Raw genomic sequence first — 23,220 nt, forward strand, 5'->3', positions numbered from 1 at the left:
AAAACACTTTTAGAGCCATTCATACACCAAAATGAATTCTTCATTAATATGCCTAAACAAAGTAGTACATATGCAAGACATCTGTGGGTTTTTTTTTATTGTCAAGATCAAAATTGAACACATGGATGTTTCATATACTTATGTATGTATATAAGCATATACATAAAATACACACACAATGCATATTGTATAAAAATGCCAGTCCTATTTGCTTACATTTCTGTGTAAGTAATCTGAATCTGGAAACAAGGCTTGATTTCAGTTACAGACTTTAAGACCGCTTTGTATGTCAAAGCATCTTACATTAAAAATTTCACCGATACGCATGTGCTGCTTGTGCAGTTACGCACTACAAGGAAGAGGTGAAGATTCTGTGGTCATACAATCAGATTATGATCAGCATTTTCCGGTTAATCTTCTGGAAAAGCTGAAGTAGTATTTTTATAATTTGGATCCTAAAGAAGCCTACCCATAACCATGGCAGTTACATTACTAAATCAGACATTTAAGACCAAAATATTAAAATGAAAATATGAACTGGCAGATATCTATCACATTTACCTCTTCTGACCTGAAGCTAGCATTAACTCGGACCATAGTTCCTGGTTTTAACAGATTGCTTTGATGCAGCCGCAAGCAAATCAGATCTGTTGCAGCATTTGATGGTGCACAAACCAAAATTCGACTGTCTGGAAGAGCATAATGTATCTACATTAAAGAAAACAGACATTAAAAGAAAGAAAAAAAGGTTAATTAGAAAAACAGCAATAGCTCAAACACACCTGATTTCACTGAACACAAAATCCCGAAGCTTTGTGTACATGTTATATTCATCCTTTTGCAGTTCAAGAACACCAGTCTTCACAGTCACAACTACTCTCAAACCAAGTGTACTGACAGGAGAATTAATTCGTAGTTATCATGTGAATGTATACCCATGCTTCACAAATATTTTGGGCCCTACTGGAATCACAAGTTAGATACTGTTCACTAAAGTTTTAAAGACAAAGACAAGCAGGTTTGAAAATAAGGCATTTAGGAATTCTATTAAATCCATTTCAAGATCTTTCATTTTTCACTGAGCTTTCGAAAATGATCTTGGGAAAATCTCCTTGGGAAAAAGTAAGACAGCACTTACAGAATTACTGTAAGTGTTCCAATACTGACAAAATTACAGGCAACCGATTTCTCATCCACCATTACCTGTAAAATAGCTTCAACTACTGTTACTGTTTTTCCAGTTCCTGGTGGTCCAAAAAGAACATAGGGTGTTGGACGGCATTCACCACTCAGTATCCTTTTCACTGCCAGTTTCTGTTGCTCATTCAGCACAGGATTGAAAAATTCACCAGCTCCCTGTTTACGTGTCCCAGTTTCAGCAACTATAATCAAGATAAACATGCATTAAAACGCCACATAAATGTTTTTAATGCAGGTTCAAACAATTCCAGTTCACATTATGCTTCAAAAAACTGTCATTTTCTTTATGTGGTGACAACTAAAGAAATTCTCGAAAATTCCAATTTCATAGAATAGCACGTAGAAAATAAGCCATTCATCTCTCATCAGGATTGTACTGGTTCTTTAATAAAACTGAAGGCCAGAAAAGGACTACAATTATGTAACTCAACAATCTTGCAAAAAAACCTCTTTCTGTAATTTCAGCATCAAGCTCGGTTTTTTTGGTCCTGAACCAGTAAAATCTCAGTAACTTTCAGTAACTGGTGCTGCAAGAACAGTACCAGTACTAGATGACCAGTAGTAAGCCACAACTACTGACTTTTTTTTCCTTAATCCTGTCTGAATTAGTCTAACTTTAGCTTTCCACAGCAGAATCTTATTAACCGTTGGATAGAAGCACATTCTAGGTAATCCATTCTGTATTTCTTCAGGCATCCTATTGCTAGAAAGTGATAAAATCTCCCTCTTTGGAAATGAAATACACTGATATTTAAATTCACACTTTCCAGAAAAGCTCAGGAATGATCGGGGCTTTCTGAAAAGTCTTCTAAAGATATGGCATCTTTGCAAAGGAGCCATCCCAAGGATGAGACACAGCATCCCAGCAGCAAATTAGAAACTTTGAACATGACCAAAAGTTTTCCAGTAAATGACTGGGAGATGATAATTTACTGAGTACAAATACACCAATAGATGTTTGTTGTCCCCACCCTGGCAGTGTTCAAGGCCAGGATGAACAGGGCTTTGATCAACCTGGCCTAGTGGAAGGTGTCCCTGCTCATGGCAGGGGGGTTGGAACTAGATGAGCTTTAAGGTCTCTTCCAACCCAAACCATTCTATGAATGGAGATGTTTTAAGTAATCCACAGAAAGACTCCAATGAAACTTGCTGCTAATAACGTTCTAGAATTTGTCTTTTAAAAGAACACAAGGATATCTCAAGAGTATCTTACTCAGCCCTGGCTTACTGAAGTGATTGCAATCCTGAACTATATTCAAGAACGGAAAGTATACCAAGTTGGCCTGTTTGCGCAGCTGCTCTCATCACATCTGTTGTGTTCATGTCCCTTGATGCCATGCATCTTGCCTGTTTGTTCTGCAGGTTTTTGACCTGAAAACAGCAAGTGAAGGTAAATGCATTTATAACTGTGTGAACCAAAACAGTTTGAGAACACATTGGCTGAGCAGTAATCCTCAGCCCTTTTCAGGATCGTTGCTTACTGTAAATGCTACGGTCTTGTTATGAACTGTAAAGGCTGAGAGCTCAGATTTCAGATTTGGCTATGAGGATGCAAAGAGGCAGTGTAATAGCCATGATGGCTTAAATCAGAGTTACAAAAAGCTGACAGACAAGCTCTTCTTTGTAGTGACATAAGGGATCACATCCACCTGTTACTGGGGGAAGATTCATACCAGGAATTCAGCAAAAATCTTGAGTGGAAAGGTGGTGAAGCGCAGGTTGTGTAGAGGCTGTGGAATCTCTAGACAAAAAAAAAACCAAACACTTCCCACCCTCCCCCAGGCTGACTTGATTTAGTGATGGTGACAGTGCTGCTTCAAATAGAAAGGAGGACTAGAAAGGACTTCAGAGGGTTACCTAAGAAAGATTTCTACGTATTTTTCATGTAATTTAGCAATTAAGAAGCCTGAGTAAATCTACTCAGGATAGAATGATTACCTCCCATCATAAAATTAGGTCCTGCCACAGTTGATAGGACTTAAGTATCTAGTCAACAGTAGCTATGAAAACTAGTCTAAGGCAAATCTGACAATTCCAATTATAATAATACAGTTTTTTTTTTATTAGCACTTGCCTTAGCTTAATAGTATTAGTTATCATAAAATCCCCTGCCCCAAGCAGCAAAGACTTTTGTCCTCAGAAAGCAGCAGAATACAACTTTGATTCTTTGATACATCATTATGCAATTCCTTTCTAACAATAGCTGTACAGTAGGTATCTGTTACCAGTCTGAATGGCAGTCAGCATTTTAAGGAACATTTACAGAATAGATACCTTACTTTCCTGCTGGGAACATTGTTCAAGGCCATCATCAACAACACAATACTTAGCAGTATTCTGGGTCTTGACAGCTTGCGGTGATTGCAAGACAAGTCTTTCTGGAAATAACACTTCAAATTTAGAGGAAAAAGAGAAAGAGAAATTTGAAAGCATGTTTCACTGATTAACATTACTGCTGCTATATCAGCTTGCTCCGAGTTGCCAAAACTGGTTATCAGAACTAACATAAAGGTGGTAAAGACCTGTATAAAGTTCATATGGATTGCTCTACTCAACCATAAAGCCAGAAATCAGGGCTTTGTAATAAATTCTGAGGTAACAAACCACTGCCATTTCACTTGCTATTATTCTATCATCGTGATTTCTACATTTGTTATTGGCTCAAACAGTTCAAAGTTTGTTTCTGCTCCTCTCCCCATGATTGCCAACAGATGAAATTATCCTGATAATACCTACTCTAGATTCAGAGAGTTGTTAAGAAAAATAACATTACAGAAAAATCCCGTAAGAACAACCTACAATGCATTCTTCTCAGGATGCCCTGAAAGCAACGTAAACCACAATAAACCCCACAAACTCACTCCTCTAGACAGCTTAAGTCAACTGAAGTGTACCTTTTTCACCCAGGTAGATAGCTTGCTCAACTGCCAACTGGCATCGCCTGCTAGTAATCCTGTTATCAGAATACAAATTTGTAGATTAAAGAGCTTATATTTCAGTAAACTACTGCAGCATACAAGGTACCCTGTGTTTTTTACTATACACCAGTCCATACAGAGATAGGTTGGGGTTTTTTTATATAAAAGATTTTATTTTTCAAAAGCAGCACCTATTGAGAAATACACTGCAGAGGTGTCATTCAACAGCTCTGCCATGAAAAATATTAATACATATATCCTCTAGCTCTTCAGTGAGACAAAGATGGCTTGGTGTTCCAGGCTCAGATAGCCTTTGAAGGAAGTTCTCTGCAAAACTGATTTTACAGAGAGGATAATGCAACTCTGTACAGATAATAACATCTCATAGATGAGACAAAACCATAAAAAGACAGGTGGTTAGCACTAGCAAGTTTTGCCCCGCCTCCACCCCCCCCCCCCCCATTCTTGCAGCCATATCGGTTTATCTTTTTTCCTTAAAAAACCCTAAGCAATCAAACCCAAAATACCTCATATTCCCCCCAACTCTCCCGCCTTCCTACCCCCCCCGCACTGCCTGGCATTGAAGCAATCATTCAGAGAAGCTTAAGACCAAAATTATTTGTACATCATGACTACAGATTCAGCCTTCTGCCAATGAATGTAGTGGCAAAGGTGTGTTGAGAAGAGGTGAAAGAGTTGGCAAGACCTTAATTATGTCCTCCTCCTACCTGTACCCATCAAAACAACCAATTGACAATCATGTACATTTTCAAAATCAATTTACTAAAGGAATCATTACATGCTGCTTTTTGGAAGTATAAAGATACCTGCAATGCACAAATTCTACATCCATGGGTTCTGAGTTGTAAGACTGTTCAAAATCTGCATTAAATTTAAGAGTAACATCTTCATTACATATCTGTTGCAAAGATTAAAAGAAGTCAGTTTACTGATGAGAGTACTTCAAACACAAAGAAGTATCTCTGAAAGCACTGAACACCCCCCCGTCACCTCCAAAGAGAGTACCTAGATTTACTTGCTATCAATATACTGTGTATTTACATTATGAGTGCTTTCAGAGCAGGCAAAAATTCTAACCTAAAAAGCATGATGAAGCCAAAGACTTAAAGAACACAGTAAAAATGCAGAATCACCTCTCAGAACATAAATAAAATAAATTTAGTTTCCCAAAAATTAGGTTAAAATAGTCTGTAACTCCATGAATTGCCAACTTCCCCTCTGAAACTCATGGACCACAGTATTTTCAACAGGAAATGCATCTTGCTTACCTCAGTAATATAGGCAACGTACTCTATTATATGTTCAGAGTAGACCTGACTTTTCAGTATCACCTTATCACCTAATTGTGAAAAAAAGTTGAAAGGCAACATACTGTTAAAGGAATAGTAAAATGCTTACCACACCACTAAGTTTTTTGCTCTTTTGCGTGGTTAAACTAAGAATTTGCAGGATACTAGATGTTAACTAACTTCAGCAATGTTGCTGTATCTGTGAGCCCCTGTTCTTAAATACCATATGCAGTTGTGTATTACATTTTAAAAGGGATTTAAATATTGATTCCATCAGATAGCACCTCCTGAAAACAGTATCTTAATATATTAATTATTTGAGATTCTGAATTTAAACTACTTTCCTGGCTTTTGCTTTTGACACTCCTGTTGTCTTTTAAGTTATTACTACATTGCAGTTTATTTTTTCAGAAAGCCCCCACTTTTGCACATGAAAAATCCTAAGTATCTGAATATGCATAAGAACAGCCACATACAGCACTGCTTCAGACAGCACCCACTTTAAGACTTGCACTGAGACACTATCAGTGCAGTTCACCTGTCTAGTAGCCTGGATTAGTAACTTCATGTTCAAATACATGTAAGACTTCTTTAAACAAGTGAGTAAGCAATGGAGCTTGAATTGCACTGAAAATACTGATCAACATGCTGTTTGGCTTTATCACACATTAACTACTACCTGCAGTGAGGCGAGGTCTGCCCTCTTCCACTCCTGGCACTTCCAACACTAAAAAGTTCCCGCTCCTTTTCAAAGTAACCCCACTCATGTTAAAGTCTTTTATCTCCATTTCTTCATTGATCTCTTCAAGCCACAAGAGAGTAGAAAACTTGGCTTTATAATTATCTAGATTAAGATGCTGAAAAACAAACCAGTATACATTATTGCTGTAATTTCCACACTTAAGATGTGGAACCCACTATTCCTAACATTACACAAAACACGTCTTAACACAGACTGCACAGCAACTGGGTTGCCAATTAAGGCACCTAAATACATGCTTCTATATACTAGCTAATATTTTAAACTCCTCCAGTAGTCAAAAGAGAATTAGTATAGTCCTTGGAGCTCAGATACGATGGCCAGTCAGCTGAAGAGTTAACCAAGTCTCTCCCTTCCCCAACAGCAGTTTCAACATCTTAATTCAGGGACAGTCTCCAAATGGATTTCTATGCTCAGCAATCCCAGAAAGAGTAAAAATCTAAGTACACCAGGCAGAGATGATTTAGAGAGTGAGTCATATCAGTCTTGGCACTGGCTGATTATTATACCGTTTATGGCAAGCTGAAAGAACCTGAACTTTCTTCCTCAGAGCTCAATGCATCTCACTGAAGAGGTATTTTCCAACAGAAAAAAAGTTCTATCTAAACAATAACTGACAGCACAGAATGCTTTCCATTTGGTATCTTCCCACAAACACAAGGCAAATGAACAGTGCTTCCTGAAGCAGACTTAAAACAGTCACAGAACTTAAGGTGTGGTTAAAAGTTACCAAACTTCCCGTATAAAATTCTTTCAAACATTAGAGAGCTTTATGTTTCTGAGAGAATCACTAACCTGCTGTCTTAATGCTGTGACCTCAGGTTTTGTGTGAGCTGTTCAGAAAGCGGACAGCAGCCTTTGCATTTTTGAAAACTTAAGTATCAGGCCAAGTTTACAAGTCCTTAAAGTTAGCGAAACAAAAGAGTGAGTAGCAGCAACGTTCTACCAGAAACCAGGACAAAGTTCCCGAGAAGGAATCACTGGAACATTCTTGTTAGACTTGCTTTTAATTTTTGGTGTGTATACTCTGAAATTGCTGTACTTGTGTGAAGAATTTGAACAAGCTGCAGGGAATTAAATTTGAGGATTTAAAGAAAGCCAAAAGTTCTGAGCATTCAGAAAAGAATCCTCTGTTATTGCAGCATCTTAAGAAACTCTGCTTTCATTTACTACAAGAAAACTGCTGGACTACTGTTCTGACACCCAAAACCCCCCTTTCAAATGATGCTCAAGAAGTGAAGAAGAATCTTTGTTCATCTTCTGTAGTATTCCCTTACCCTGTGTTTCTCCCCCTCCCCGTATACTCCTACTCCCTTTTCAGTTTTTCACATTTAGCCTTTTGTACTCTTACAGGCTTGGATTCTGTGACATACTGAAACTCAACAGAAGTTATGTGGCACAGACTAAAGTCTTAAGCCTACAGTAATATTACGTCATCTTCCATTACACCAAAGGGGCTACACATTCCTGCTAAATTAAGGCCAGCTTGAACAAACACCATACATAAAATATATTTTCTTATATAAACCTAACTTGCATACCTCTGCTAAGAGAGGCTGAAAAGCCAGTATGTCTAACTTCTGCTCCACGCATCTTCTTAAATCATCTGGTACAGTATAACGTGGGAGAAAGCTTGGCAAATGCTTTCTGTGACTTCTAAAACAAAAATGTATGACAGATCATTTAGCTTTCTCAAATTATACATGTGAAAAGCAGCTAACTAACATGCCACATCATCAAGGCCAGAACATGCACACACATGACAGGCCAAACGGTTCCTTCGAAGCGACAATTAAGAAGTTTGCTATGCTGGGAAGGAAGGTAAGCGCTCCAGGTAAAGATTATTGGAAAACATCATGCATCTGCTTTTTCAGTTTAGGGATATTTTTATAGCTAAGCAAATACTCTAATGGAATCTTACTCACAAAAGGAAAGTTGTTTTGACAATGGAAGAATGGGCAACATTTATCATACAGAGACCTCAAAGTTGCTTGAGCAGTTAAGAAGCTAACTCTCTCAGAAAACTGTCTCAATTTTTCCATATTGTTTCTTAATTACACAATTGTTACTTGTAGATTACTATGCAACAGCATTTATCTTCTTCATCACATTATATGGTAGAAAGAGCTCGCGTTTGAGCAATCTACAGAGAAATCAAGCAGTTCCTTACTAAAAAAAAAAAATCCCTTCCATCAGTAATGCCCACATCTATCCTGTTTGCAATGTACATATATAAAGATGTACAGATTCTTAGACAGTCTTACAGAACAGATGTAGCAGTATCAAACAGAACATCATTAGGTGTTATTTTTGTTCCAATTCACAGTACCTTCTGTATTTAGGGACAACCACCGTCGTCATCTTTGGCTGAGGTTCTGGATCAATTTTAGGCTTTCTTGGAGAAAATGGCTCCACAGGTGCTAGCAGTAATTCTTCTTCACTTGTTACGGTGGCTTCAATACAACGTCCCACAGTAAAATCAGAAAAACCAAGCAATAGGAGTTCTCTACTGTACCCAGGATTTCTTGAAGTAAGCAGAAGTTAAGTTCTTAAAACCATCATATTCACACTTGATTTTCCCAAGCCATAAGTATTTTTAAAAACAGCATTGCAGATTCTCATTTCAGGAACACATGAGAACTGATAACTTAGGCTAATCCCTCACACTCACTCCCTATCCGGAGTTCAATTCCAGTATAATAACTAAAAAGTAAAAATCTCAACCCCCCTATTTCATCAATAGCTTGAGGAAAGAGCAAAATCCCTCCCCTCAACATATTAGGTACAGCATTCATACACCTGTCACAAGGAACATCTTGGAACTACTGTTACTGAAAGATTGGCCAGACATTTCCATCAGAGGAACCTGAAGCGTATCCCTTCATTGTTTGCAGAAACAGTGGTTTGCTCCGCCTTGCTTAAGGCTACTCAGAACTGAGACTTAACTGTAAACACAGCAAGGGAAGAAAGCAGGAGAGATCCTTCACTCCTGAAAAAATGCACTTTACACATGTAAATGGTGCTTGGGGAGTGACAGAGAGGGGAGGGAAAAAAAGCAGAAATCAGATGGAACAGTTTCTTCAGACTGGTTTCTAAGGAACTGAAAGACAAAAGACCTAACACACACCATCTGCTCTGAAATCCTTTAATGAACCCATCCCAGCACTACCTAGAGCCCAATTCTTTCCTCAGCACTAACTACACGGTCCAACACTGTTACTATGTGCTTGAAACAAAGGCATCCCATAAGGATTCCAGCTTCCTCTTCAGCAGTATCACTTTTTCATTGCACGTAACACTACCTGCTCAGGTTAAAGCTGTAGCCTGGTTTTCTCCGATACACAAACTCAGTGCAGACACTGAACTGCCCAGATTTATGGCCTAACTTTGCAGGCTCTATGGTCTCTTAAGTAGCCAGCTTGCACTTGCTACTGCAGCCTCCCATGGAGTTTTGTTTGGGTTGTTCTGTATTAACAGAAGATTCTCAGACTTCATGGCATTTACAGATCTACAGTGAGGTATGCATTGTTCTTTCTACATGCCTTTCTTCACAAAGGCAGGCCATGCCTGCAGCTTATCTTTCAAATAGCAACTAAATCATCCTCCTAAGATTCCTATCCCTTGCCTCATTATTTAAAATGGTAACAGAAGTAGTATGAAAGCTCATATGGTGTGGCTTTGATGAATGAAACTATCTGATCATGATTTACTCTAAACTTTCAAATTATCATCTTAAGAATCAATGGTTGTGGTATACAACATTTGTAGAGCTATAGCTGGAAGCAACTGAAGAATACATGAAAGTAAGCTTTCCAATATGGAGGCTCCTATTGTGAAAGAGCTCACACAAAGCCACTTGTTATTCTTAACTAAATCCATGAAATATTTTGTACAGCAAAGTATTTTTGCTTTTCAATAACTATGTCCTCTATAAATTACACCCTCAAGGAAGAAAACGTTTTTCCTGTTTTATTTCAGCATACATAATCTGCATTTGATACGACAGGACATCAGGGTACTGAAACTGGAAGAAAACTTACCAGGCACAACACAAAAACTCCCAGGAAATCTGTATTAGCTCTAATACTCATTGAACAATCGGTTTCCCAAACCAGCTGTAGGCATTGCCTTCACCTTACTGTGTTTTTTAAGAGAAGCTATCTACTCCTATTATACTTCTCCATTTGCTACTACCATTTTCTTTTGACAAAATTCAGAATCAAGCATTAAAATGATAACTCCTTTCATTACTGTATTTACGATATATACACTGGCTTATGTTATCCTGCACCCAAAAATGTGCCCAGAGTAAGGAAACTATTAAGTCAATTTTCATGACTTATTTCCACTGTACTGGTTAGAACCAAGGGAAAAAAATACTTACAGAGCTGTGCATATGACCACTATGAATGTTTTTCCACCTGGTGGTATGACAATTTCTCCAGTAATATTGACGTGTCTTATTGGCTGTTCCACATCTCTTTGATCTTTTTCTCCATTACGCAGATTTTCATCTTTCATCAGAGAAAAGTTTTTTTCTGTCCCCGACAGATTTGTATCCTGAGAATTAACTCCTTCTGCAGCAAACAGATTTTAAATAATTCTCCTACCCCAATTGCTACTGCTAGCAGAGACAAGGCATCTCAAACTTACAGGTATTCTGAGGAGTTAATACACAGCATTCAAATAATAACATTTCACTGTACCTGGAATGACTCCATTCTTCATAACGGATGTATTATGCAATGACTCAAACATTGTTTCTCCACTGTTATATGAATTAACTGCAGCTTTCAAGAGGTTTTCTTGATTTATTGGAAAAGATGACAGATATGCTTCTGGACTAGTCTGGCATTTTTGAGGCATCTGAAAACTGAATTGCTCGTCTTTCACCCATCCAGCTAATCTGCAGCTGATTAAGGACTGTGGTGCACACCCTTTATTCCTAGAAGTAATTATGTAATTAATTATATAATTAAATGCATAGTTAATATCCTTGGGAATTTTAATTCTACCTGAAGTCAAATACAACTGTCTGTAGCAGGTTAGTTCACCATTATTTCACAACCACTATCAGAAAGAAATTGCATTGCTGTTTCTAACTCATGAGGACTAAAACCTTTGTTACATGTTAGTATTTCTAGGTCTTATCAACCACTACTATGAAGCATACAGAAATATTCTGTATTAAAAAAAAAAAGCTTTAGTAATTTAAAAAATTATCATTGGATAACTAACTCTAAGGAAAGAGCATATAGAAACTAATAGAGGGTATTCAAGTCTGACTTCATTTGAGCCTCTATGCCCAGATGTGGAGGGAAAAAAAACCTAAAAGCCCCCCAAAACAAAGAGAAAGCCACCAAAACAGAACCCTCTCAAAGATACACCAATATAGTTACTCAGCATCCAAGTTAAAAGTGTCTGCTTTTAATATATTAGTAAGCAACAGCCTCATGAGCTAGGATTTTGAAGACAACTGCGTTATCTGCAGTTTAATTTAAACACAAGTAAAGCATTTACTGTAATCCTCACTCCAGAAAAGGATTTTATTAGGACTCAAAGGAGACATAGGATTGGAAAACCACAAAGTAGTACCTGCAAGACAGATGCAGAATAAAAAAAGGCTATCCTAAAGATATTAAATTCAATATGGAATTCTCTTTAACTCCATAGTATTTTGGGGGTTATTTGAAGACCATGAACCACAAGGGTCTACTACGAGAGGCATGTATGAAGGACAGGTTTACAGACTATGGAGTGATGGAAAAGAAGAAAGCAAGCTTACAACAATCAGAAAGGCTTACACTATCCAAATGTTCATTCTTTTAGATTCCCCCTGCTTCAGAGTTCCAAAATTAGTCATTCTCGACACTTCCAACTCTCCTTTGTCTCTCAGTAAGTCTTCATAAGGCTCATCCATACTGACTCCATTAGAGTGGAACTGTCTGTAAGAATAATTTTAGCTAGTAATTTGAAACAAAGACTCAACAAATGTCTTTCAGCAGAAGTTTTAGAACCACTATACCAGAGCACAAGCACAACGTTCAGGAAGAAGCAGGTGAGAGGCTACTTACAATTCCAAGACAACTTGATTACCTTTACTAATTTAAGCAGCAAATTGAAAACAAGCCTGAAGCTGTTACAGATCTCCTTGGGAGCTGAACCAAGACACAACAAAGAACAGTTCCTGGTTAGCACTGGAGCTTAAGAGATAAAATGATAGACTGGAAGTGTTTTAATATGTACCCCAAGCACTTACGTCTTCTGCTTACTGCTACAATCTGAAAGCAGCAAACGGAAAAATAAGTTTTTAAAAAGCCGAAAAATCAAAAAGCACTAAGAACTATCACACATACTGCTGATGAAAAATGTCTGTGAAGCCAAAGTCACACGCTCTTCCCTGAGACAGTGACCAGAGCTCTCTCAGTGCCAGCTACCTCCAGAAACAATTAAAAAAATTGCTTCTATTCTACCATTCATAAACTACTCTGTTAGATAAAGTGGCATGAAAATAACTTGGAAGTATTTTAAGTGTTGCTAATATCTGCACACCCTGTTTTCCTTAGTCAAAGAACTGCAGAGTCATAGAATGGTTTGGGTTGGAAGGGACCTTAAAGCTCATCTACTTCCACCCCTCCTGCCACAGGCAGGGCCACCTGCCACAAGACCAGGCTGCTCAAGCCTCTGTCCAGCCTGGCCTTGAACATTGCCGAGGATGGAGCATTTACTTCTTTGGGCAGCCTGTGCCACTGCCTGACCACCCTCTCAATAAAGAGCTTCTTCCTTATCGCTAACCTAAACTTCCCTGCTTAAGTTTGAACTCATTACCCCTTGTCCTGTTGCTACAGTCCCTAACGAAGGTCCCTCCCCAGCATCCTTGTAGGCCCCCTTCAGATACGGGAAGGCTGCTATGAAGCCATCTAATATAATAAAGTAAAAAAACAGCTGCGATCATTTTCTATTAGCTACATCAATTTACTAGCAAAGCCCGCTAGATGTCTCCCACCGCAGCTTAACCTACCTCAAGTTTTTGATATAGTAGACCAGCAGGTCAAAGGAGGTGATCCTGCCCCTCTACTCTGCTCTTGTGAGACCTCACCTGGAGCATTGTGTGCAGTTCTGGTGTCCCCAACATAAAAAGGACATGGAACTGCTGGAACAAGTCCAGAGGAGGGCCACGAGGATGATCAGGGGACTGGAGCACCTCCCGTATAAAGACAGGCTTGAGGAAGTTGGGGCTGTTCAGCCTGGAGAAGAGAAGGCTGCGTGGAGACCTCATAGCAGCCTTCCAGTATCTGAAGGGGGCCTATAGGGATGCTGGGGAGGGACTCTTCGTCAGGGACTGTAGTGACAGGACAAGGGGTAACGGGTTGAAACTTAAACAGGGGAAGTTTAGATTAGATATAAGGAGGAAATTCTTTCCTGTTAGGGTGGTGAGGCACTGGAATGGGTTGCCCAGGGAGATTGTGAGTGCTCCATCCCTGGCGGTGATCAAGGCCAGGTTGGATGAAGCCTTGGGTGAGATGGTTTAGTGTGAGGTGTCCCTGCCCATGGAAGGGGGGTTGGAACTAGATGATCTTGAGGTCCTTTCCAACCCTAACTATTCTATGATTCTATGATTCTAAATAAAGTAAACCTGAGAAATCAACCTGAAGGCATACTTTTGTAACTTGGCTTTAGTAAGAATTTTCTGTGTAAAATCCATCATTAAAAAATGGTCCAATTGAAAAACAAGTGAACAAATAGTACTATTGTGCAAAGTGATGCAAACACTTCAAGTTTTATTTAGGTATAATTTAAATCTATTGCATCCATCTTCTCCAGTGAAAACTGCTTTTTCCATTCTTCACAGTTCCTGGCAAGATCTCCAAATGACATTGTTGGAGAGGTATCTGGATGCCTTTTTTGCTCACCTTAGGACTTTCCACTTGGTCGACGGCTTATTTTTGGCCTGCACAATCACACTCCAAATCCTACCAAAGCCTTGTTAGCACTGAGTGACAGGTTTTACAGGTAACAGCCCTATCTATACACATTTGGGCAGTACTTGTGCTTTTCAAAGAACAGACACCCAAACTTGCAAGCCAAACTCCAGATCTTTGCTGCAGAACTGCTACTGAGTAGTTGTTCCTTTCTACATTTTTGTAGTTTATTCCACAAAATTTTGCTTGTTCTCCTTAGTGACCATCTACTTTTTTCAACCCTTTCTGTCATCTGTCCAGATCCTCTTCACATCCCATACTGTCTCTATAGTGCCTGCACAACCCCTCAGGTTGGTATGTGCAAGCCCAAGAATGCTTGGGCACTATAATGAATCACATTCTATAAACTATTCTATAAACTAATCACACTCCTCAGATCACTGAACTACTCTGTTTAGGACAGATACCTGAATACTACTACAACTTAAGCAAAATGGATTAAAGATACAACCATTTTACATCAGTTTTGCTGAGAATGGTTTTCAAGAAGCAAAATCCTCACTAGAAGAACACAGAGGAAACACAAAGTAAGAGCATGGAATTTTTCTAACAAAACCATGCAAAATTCCATCCTTGCCTAGCATTATCCATGAGCTGCAACTAGTTTTGCTTCTCTAGTAAGCACAGGCATCTTCACCTTCTGGAAAGGAAGAAAAAAAATCAAGGGCTAAATTGTATCACACTCTGATCTTCCCATCAACTAGCCTTCTAGTCAACTAGTGAAAACTCACAGTATTTCTTGCTTTACAGATGCAGAAGAATTTAAGCTGCATAACTGCAATTAATCTCTAGTTGTTATTAAGTGGAAAGAGAATAAAAGAATGAACATTACCCATCTTGGCTGACCGGCACCAAGCAGAGAGCTCTCCAAACGTAACACGACTGATTGCTCTCCACCACAACTGCATTCACTAGATCATGTTTACACGGTGAATAGCCATCAGGAAGTCTCAATGAATCCAAAGTAAAAAATATACTCTCATTTACTGCACCACTTCTTCCACAGAAGCTGGTAATGCGAGCCTGAAACAGTTTGTTATTCATTGTTACTCGGTATTATCTGCTTAAGCTAGCTACCATTACCAACCATTGCAGCTTTTTCCTGCAACAATCATTCCAGCATTAACAGAGCTGCATTCTTAAGTTTCAGTTGCTCACGGGAGGTAAACATACAGATCTAACCTGGAGTCACTGTGCTCATCTTTACATTTAGAAATGTAAAGAAACACAACTACTTCAGATAAGCATAAGGTTTCACTGAAATGATACTACAATATACATATTTGTCTTAATCATGATACCTATCTAGTGACTTAACAACTTATCTAATTTATACTTCAACATTACCAGTCATAAAAACTTTTTCCTATGCTTGACATGCATATTATTATTAATTATCTACAGATAAGGCAAATACAATAAACCATAAACCTAGTACATGTATTACCAGAGGTAACAAGTATTTTCATTAGAATGAAAAAGTGGACAACAGTTTTTTTCAAGCCAAAACACTTGGATAAATTAAACAACATAAACTTCAAAGTCATTACATCTCAAAGTCTGAAAAATACACTGGTTGTAACAAGCATGTGTGCAACTAAAACAGTAAGCATCCAAATCAACAACTGATAGTCAGTAAATAAGTAACCTCCTGTTCTAACAAAGTGTGTGTGCTTTTCCAAAAGGCTTTGTTATTTTAGAAATAATCCTATAAATGGATGAGGTGATATGCTTTACCTTTTAATTAAAGATGTGTCACAGAAGATCTACCCATATTAGCAACTTAAAACCACTTTCAAAACCCCACTTCACACAAGATTCCTCTTGCCAAAAATAATATACAGACCATTTACCTTGTTTACTTGCTTATATCTCAAAGGCTTTACAGCAACTGCTTCACTGTTCCACGTTGTTGGGTTAATAAAATATTTCGCTTGCACACAGTCACCTTCATAAGGTTTGAAGCCTATGTAAGACACATTTCTCAAGTTTAATTGCAACTGATGTCTTCTGCATTACTCTCATGCAGAGCTAATTTAAGTTAAGTAAAATAACCAGCCAGAATAACACATCATTCAGATCCAGCTAACTTCTCTTAGCATTTCTTTCCCCAACAGGTTATGACAAACTATGCAAGAGATGCTAGTGGAAAAATACACTTGCATGCACTTAACTTACGCTTATATGACTGCATTCCACTTACGAACAGGCAGCTTTCTTCCCCATGTTTGTTTCACTACATACATGCTATTAGAACTTATTTGGGATGTTGAAGGCAAGTTTATCAGAAGATATTTCCACTGTACATATAAAAAAATTAAGGAAGAGCAAATAAGAAAAAGAAATCCCCTACACACCTTCACAGACATCTTCCATTGCAAAAAATGTATTGTAGTTAATATAGCCACCATTCTTAGAGACAGAGGTAATATTTCCAACTAATGTTTTCATATTTTGTTCAGAAGCATCATCACTGGAGTCTCCCCAGGTATTTTGGCCAGCATCTACCTATTAATATGAAAAATCCCAAAATTAGGCTTATATGTTAAACATATATTAGTACAATAAATATCATAATTTAAACAGCTTATGGAAGTCAAGCTCCTCATTAGATGATTCTATGCTCACTGTAGCTGTTCATTTTTGTACACAAAACCCATAAATAGTAGCCACTAACTTCTTTTTTAAGAAGTCTGCTGGATACCACAACACTGACAACTATTACAATTTAATGTTGGCAAATCTCTCCTGCCTCTCTTGTTTTAGTTCTACTTCATATTCCAAAGAGGACCACTGCCCTCCCAGCAATCTGACTGTACACAAGCGGAACGAGAATGTCACTATTTCAGGAAGAAAAAGTATGTTTTCAAGATATTTACAAACACTCTAAGTATTTCAGAGTGCCCATAGTCATTAATCTGAAAAAAAAAAACCCAAACCCAAACCAAAAAACCTAAAACTTTAAGAGCTGTTTCGTACAGACTCCCCATATTGCCACCTCAAATGTAACTTTACTTGCTTAAACAGTCCTCTGTAGAACACCAGCCGTAAAGCATCAGTGTACGCAATTTCCCTCCACCCCCAAGCTATGTTGGGGCAAGTATATAGCATCTCTGCTCTTAATTACTAGAATTCTTAGAACTGCGAGTTCTCTTTCTTGCTCCCAAAGAGCCACCACCATCATGGATTCAGGCTTCAGAGGCTGTGCAGTCTCTCTCCATCTGTGGAGTTTTCATGACCTGACTGGATAAAGCCTGAGTCACCTGGATCCAACTACAAGCTGACCCTGCTTGGAGCAGTTTAGACTAAAAACCTCCTGAAGTCTGGTCCAATTTCAACTGTACTGTGATCCTAATTTCTATATGATCTGTTTTGTTGAACATTAAAAATATTACCATTTAAGACAGTAATAAATAGCTTAGGTCTACTTCTACTCCAGAGTTTGCAAACATTACTGTTAAACTATATGTAGCTATTTATTGTTTAGTCAACATTGTTATATTGCATAAAAGAACCATTTCTATACGGTATTTTTTCAATGACCTTAAAACTCACTTAAAAAAAAATAGAGAAAAAATTATGTTTTGCTGCCGTCTGACAGATACTATCTTCACATTCACCAAGAACATCCAAGAATATCAAACTTTCTCCTAAGCAATTTGTATGGCTTCATATGGATAGAATCTGAATAAGCAGTTACATTGTTCCACAGAAGACTAGTAAATTTACATATAAAAGTAGTTAGACATGGAATTATACCTGCAAGTACACTTAACGAAATGCTTTCAACACATGAAAACACTGACCAGAAGGCCACCCAAGGCGACCACACTCTTCTGTATTACCTACATTAAGGAAAACACAACTGACACCACAGAAGTTTTAATTGTACTGTCCAGATTCTCCGCAAACCTACATGCTGGCAGTGCTCACTAGGCTTGCACTCATTTCTGAAATCAGAGCCATATCTTTAAGGTTACTTCAACACCAAAAGTTAAGAGGCAACATTCAGTTTTTTTGGAAGAAGATAGTATTGGTGCCCAAGCACAACTCTGTATATTATTTAATGATTATGCTCATCAGGAAGCTATTTTATTTTCTTCTATCTAAGGGATTAAAGAGAGAGTTCCTTCTGTCCCCCAAAAAGACTATGACTGGAATGCTGTTGGCTGTTTTGAGCAAACTCGCAAGGGCATCTCAAATTTGTGCTACTACATGGAAAGTAATTCAAGATTTATCAGAGTACAAAATTAGTTGTTAAATTTTCTAACCAAGTACCTAGAACAGACCCTTTTAGAGAAGGGAGACTAGTGCTGTTCTTCTGTAATTAAGGGTTTTACAGCAACACAGACAAAATCTTTGGACCAAAAGTGGCAGCCCTCCTTATGCAGGAAGTTAATTACTGTCATGGCTGCTCTTGCCCAGCAGTAACTTTGATGCCTTTTTCCCACCTTCCCCTCCCTCTCACAGTCTCGAAAAGAGCACTTATACCATTTTCCTTTTCATTTGCAGAAGCTCACATATTACTGTGTACTTAGAAGAAATCTTTGTCTCCCAGCTTATTAAATCAAGAATGCCTTTGGATCCTGACTTTCTATGGAGTCCAGTCAACTTTAGGCATACGCTTGGCTTTAAGCTACTCATCCAGCCAAAAACTACATTGCCAGAAAGACCTTCTGAAATGCCCACAGGACTTACAACTGTCCTGGTTTTGGCTGGGATGAAGTTAACTTTCTTCCTAGTAGTTAACAGTGCTGTGTTTTGGCTTTATCCAGTGTTGATAAAGCACCTGCTGGCTGTGTTTAAAGCATGACAATGACTCATCGCAAACAGGAACAAGATAAATCATTACGCTTATCCCCAGTATTTTGAAAAGACCTTTATCTAGCACATACAGCAAGGCATCCCACAACTGCTAAAATATCCTAGTTGTTGTGGAGCAGCTTATGCAGTTTCTCAGTTACCAGGTTTATGTATTTTGGAGTGATGACAATATTTCAACAGTATTGTGAAAATATGTCAGTCAGATGGAAAACAAGGAAGGAGAAAGATTTAAATGAACATATTTTTTGACTGTGTGTGAGAGTACTATTTTACCAACCAGCACTGAATTTGCTTGATGGACTTCCTGTATTTAGTTTTATAAAATGAAAGTAATTCTTACACTTAAAAAACAAACAAAAACAAAACAAAAAGCAAACAGACATACACAAAAGTTATCTTACAAGACACTAGGGTTCTCATAGCACTAGAGCTGAGAATATTTTAGAAATGGGCCTTCTCTTTCACTTTCCTTTTATGCTTCATTTTAGACCACACAACAAAACTTTCTCCCCACTAACATTCTTTCCTCAGTTTTATTTAATCAATGAGACTGCACTGGTTTCAAAATTAGACCCATTTTGCCAAGAAAAAAAACCCTTCAATTTTGTATGTAACTGTACTTCATTTTGCAACTTAATGTTGCTTAGTATGAAACATCTTATTTACTTCAGGAATTATTCTTGTTGCTATTTTGAGTTAAAGGAAGCACAGAACAGAAAAAAATAGAAGAAGGCAACATTTAAAATCTTCCTGAAATAAATTATTAAAAACCAGACACCAAACAAATCCAGAATAAAAAAACCCACCTATAAACAACAAACTCCCAGTTGATAATTAACTGCCAGCATCTCAGAAATAGTTTTCATGAGATGAGATATTCCAAAACCAGCAACAGATCTTGAAAAAAGTCTGTGCAATTAACTGTAATCTATTTCCTCAGTAGTCTATAGATGTCACAAATATGTTTGCTGATTACACTTTTTATAGACGGCATGAGCTGGTAAGATGCTTCATTACCCAATATTCATTTATTAGAAAACTCAAGTTAACTTTTAAACTAGTTACGCTGTGATTTGCTCTATAAAAGCAGCTTAAGCTTTGGCCCAGACTTTGGTCAGGGTGTGTTTATGAGATGAAGTACACTAATCTAGTGCTGTACTTAAAAGTATACTGCAGCTAATCCAAGCAGATACATGCCAGGAAAATGGGTTCTGTACCACCCGACTATCAGCTGCTTCTGGACTGCTCTCAAGTCCTCCAAGCACCAGCTGTATTTATGTAGTATTTAAATGTAGAAGGGTCAACCTGACTCAGATCCTCAGCTGGATTATCACAGGCACCTCAGAGCTGAGCTTGTATGATTAAAAAAATCATGGTAGCTTAAAGATGTGACAATGTGTAATCAAGCTTGAAGTAGGTTTACAAATGAATAGTAAGCAAAAAGGTATCAAAATCTCAATTTTTATAACTCTACATGACAGTAAATTGCAGATTTTTTTACAACGGAAGTTCTGAAATTTATGTTTTTATTCACTTCTCTGCAAAAAGAGTAAACTTGCAGCCTGTTTATCTTTTTATACATTCATATAACAATAAAATTGAAACTCAAAAAATGTTAATACAGAGAGGTTTGAACTACATTTGATTAAGCAAATTCTGATGCAATTATCTCAACCAATAGTTTCATACTGGTTGAGCATATAGGTCTAGATGCTCAACCAATCTAGACCTATGTTCAGAGAATATTAAAGGATTAAAGGCACATTTTAAAGGAGATGGAAAAAAATAATAATAAAATACCAAACCAATTTATCACCATTAGATGAAGAGCTGGCAATGTCTTCTATTTTGTAGAATTCATGAGGCTATAACTATACTAACTTTCAAAGAAAAGTCTAAAGGGATTTACAGAGCAAGCAAGACTACTGTTTATCTTCACCTCTTACCCTGATAGCCTTCAAGCCACCCGATGTTTCATCCTTTTCAACAGTGGCAGTAACTTCCTGTCCAATGGTCAGCGGCACAACTGTTTTAACAGCATCCTTTGTGAATATTATCATGTCATCTATCATCCCATAATCATAGCAAAATCTTGTCACAACTCCTCGGACAGTTGTTAATTCTTTACCACCTGCAGACAGAGGAAAAGCGCTGACATGACACCTAACTGCTTCAGTTTACAGAACTATGCAACAAGTAATGAATGCTACTGAAAGTCCTACCCTCCCTTTTTATAAAGGTCATTATCTTTTCAACTGAAAATACCAACAGTTGCCAACTAATTAGTTTCACATTTAAGTCTTGAAGTCTCATGGCAACTTATGGTTTCAAACAATTAAGAAAGCTAGTTAAATACAAACTACATTGTAAAAACAACATTCTTCTAGCCACATGAAAGAAAAAAAAATCATAGAATATCTCAAGTTGGAAGTGACCCACAAGGATTGAGTCCAACTCCCTACTCCTTGCAGGACTACCCAGGACTGAACTGTATGACTAAGAGCATCATCCAAATGCTTCCTGAACTCTGACAGGCTTGGTGCTGTGACCGCTTTGCTGGGGAGCCTGTTCCAGTGACTGACCATCCTCCCAGTCAAGCACCCTCTCCTCATGTCCTATCTGAACTTCCCTGATGCAGCTTCACCTTGTGTCCTATCATTGGTCCCTGGAGAGATCAGCACCTCCCCTCTGCAGCCACCCTCCTTGAAGCCTCAGCTGCTCCTCATAAGACTTCTGCTCCAGACCCTTCACCAGGTTTGTTGCTCTGCTCTGGAACTGCTCCAGCATCTCAATGTCTCTCCTGTAGTGAGGGGCCCAAAAGTGAACAAAGGACGTAAGATGCAGCCTCACAAGTGCTGAGTACAGGGGGGCAATTATTACCCTAATCCTGTTGGCCTTGAATAAAGGATGGAGATTTTCCTTAGTCCTTCTTTTGCTGTTAAGATACTTATAGAAAACACTGCTTGTTATCTTTAACAGCAGTAGCCAGATTAAGGTCTAGCAGGGCTTTGGCCCTTCTAATTTCCTTCCTGCATAGCCTTACAACATCCTTGTAGTCCTCCTCAGTTGCCCGATCCTTCTTCCAAAGGTCACAAACTTCCTCCCCCTCGACAGTTCCAGCCAAAGCTCTCTATTCAGCCAAGCCAGGCCCAACCTATTTTAGGTGTAGAATCCAGCACTTAAGTACACATATATATTCAAATACACTGAAAAAACCCACGCTAAAACAATACCCACAAGCTAAACTGCTTCTCCCAAAAGCTCTGGGTCAACAACCATTTTCAAGATCTTCCGTAACAAGAGAAAGCGTCATGGTTTAAGCTCAGATGACCCCCCGACAGAAAGTTCTCAGCATTGCTCGCACGGGGAATCCAACACATTTAAAACTCCTGTACTGAAAAAGCAGAAAGTGCTGCTAGGCGCACTCCTGCATGCTCTGCAGTCAAAAGGCTGCCTTCTTTCCGTGAATCCCTTCTTTAAGTAAGCAGGTCTTCACTCAGCCCCACTCGTGTGAGGGGCGAGACCACCAGCGCCCTCAAAGACCTGAGGCTGCACACATGGCCCGCATGTGCCACCGCAGGCCCGCGAGGGGCCCGGGAGCCCTACCTGACGCCGCACATCTCTCCTCTCCTCCCTCGTCACCTGCGCGCCGCCAGAGGTAGGCCAGCGCCCTGCTGAGGAGGCCGAGCATCGCCAGCAGCGCCCTCGCTACAGCCGAGCCTCGAGGCCCCACGGCGGCGCACACCAATCACGCTGCTCGCTCCTGGTCACGTGAAAGAGCAGTGTGCCGTGACTGGCTGTGTGCAGCAGCGGGTTGGCGGGGGAGGGCCTTGCCCCCGGGTCATTGACACCGACCGCGGGCGGCAGCTGGGGGCTTGGCGCGGGGGGGGGGCGGCGGCGGCGGCGCTTTACGGCAGGCGGCGTAGTGCCGAGCGGTGGGGCTGCTGGCAGAACGGGTGCTGGGAGGGCTCCCTCATGGGATTAGGGAATCTCGGGTTGGAAGGGACCTCAGGGGCCACGCAGCCCAACTTTTCTTGGCATTCATGACCTAGACAAGATGGCCCAGTGGGATCTTAAAGGTGTCTACTGCTGGGGAGTTCACCTCTTCCCTGGGGAGAAGGTTATAATAATCAGCCATTATTCCAATGGCTGACTGTTCTCATAGCAAAAGTTTTCTTTGTCCAGTTGGAATATCATCTGAGGTAACTTGTGCCCATTACCCCTTG

General features: G+C 39.1%; 1 protein-coding gene across 6 annotated transcripts in view; it reads right to left on the reverse strand.

Annotated features, from left to right (window-relative positions):
• Nucleotides 1–22,743, reverse strand: part of MOV10L1 (Mov10 like RNA helicase 1) — a 69,156-nt gene extending 46,413 nt beyond the window's left edge. For 2 of the 6 annotated variants that reach the window (XM_065665180.1, XM_065665194.1), the window contains exons 1-18: nt 22,601–22,743; nt 20,941–21,125; nt 16,528–16,678; nt 16,024–16,136; nt 15,003–15,193; nt 11,993–12,133; nt 10,895–11,133; nt 10,573–10,765; nt 8,518–8,712; nt 7,730–7,844; nt 6,105–6,285; nt 5,408–5,478; nt 4,946–5,037; nt 4,095–4,153; nt 3,475–3,590; nt 2,475–2,571; nt 1,204–1,382; nt 562–708 (exon numbers count right to left, since the gene is read on the reverse strand). In XM_065665180.1, the coding sequence (XP_065521252.1) occupies nt 562–708; nt 1,204–1,382; nt 2,475–2,571; nt 3,475–3,590; nt 4,095–4,153; nt 4,946–5,037; nt 5,408–5,478; nt 6,105–6,285; nt 7,730–7,844; nt 8,518–8,712; nt 10,573–10,765; nt 10,895–11,133; nt 11,993–12,133; nt 15,003–15,193; nt 16,024–16,136; nt 16,528–16,678; nt 20,941–21,125; nt 22,601–22,685 (2,550 nt within the window). In that variant the 5' untranslated portion in view covers nt 22,686–22,743. The remainder of the gene's footprint in view (nt 1–561; nt 709–1,203; nt 1,383–2,474; nt 2,572–3,474; nt 3,591–4,094; nt 4,154–4,945; nt 5,038–5,407; nt 5,479–6,104; nt 6,286–7,729; nt 7,845–8,517; nt 8,713–10,572; nt 10,766–10,894; nt 11,134–11,992; nt 12,134–15,002; nt 15,194–16,023; nt 16,137–16,527; nt 16,679–20,940; nt 21,126–22,600) is intronic. The other 4 variants (XM_065665197.1, XM_065665203.1, XM_065665191.1 and 1 more) reach the window with 3 other exon arrangements.
• Between the last annotated feature and the right edge of the window lie 477 nt (nt 22,744–23,220).

Source organism: Lathamus discolor, chromosome 1, assembly GCF_037157495.1.
Source record: "Lathamus discolor isolate bLatDis1 chromosome 1, bLatDis1.hap1, whole genome shotgun sequence".
Classification (NCBI taxonomy): Eukaryota; Metazoa; Chordata; class Aves; order Psittaciformes; family Psittacidae; genus Lathamus; species Lathamus discolor.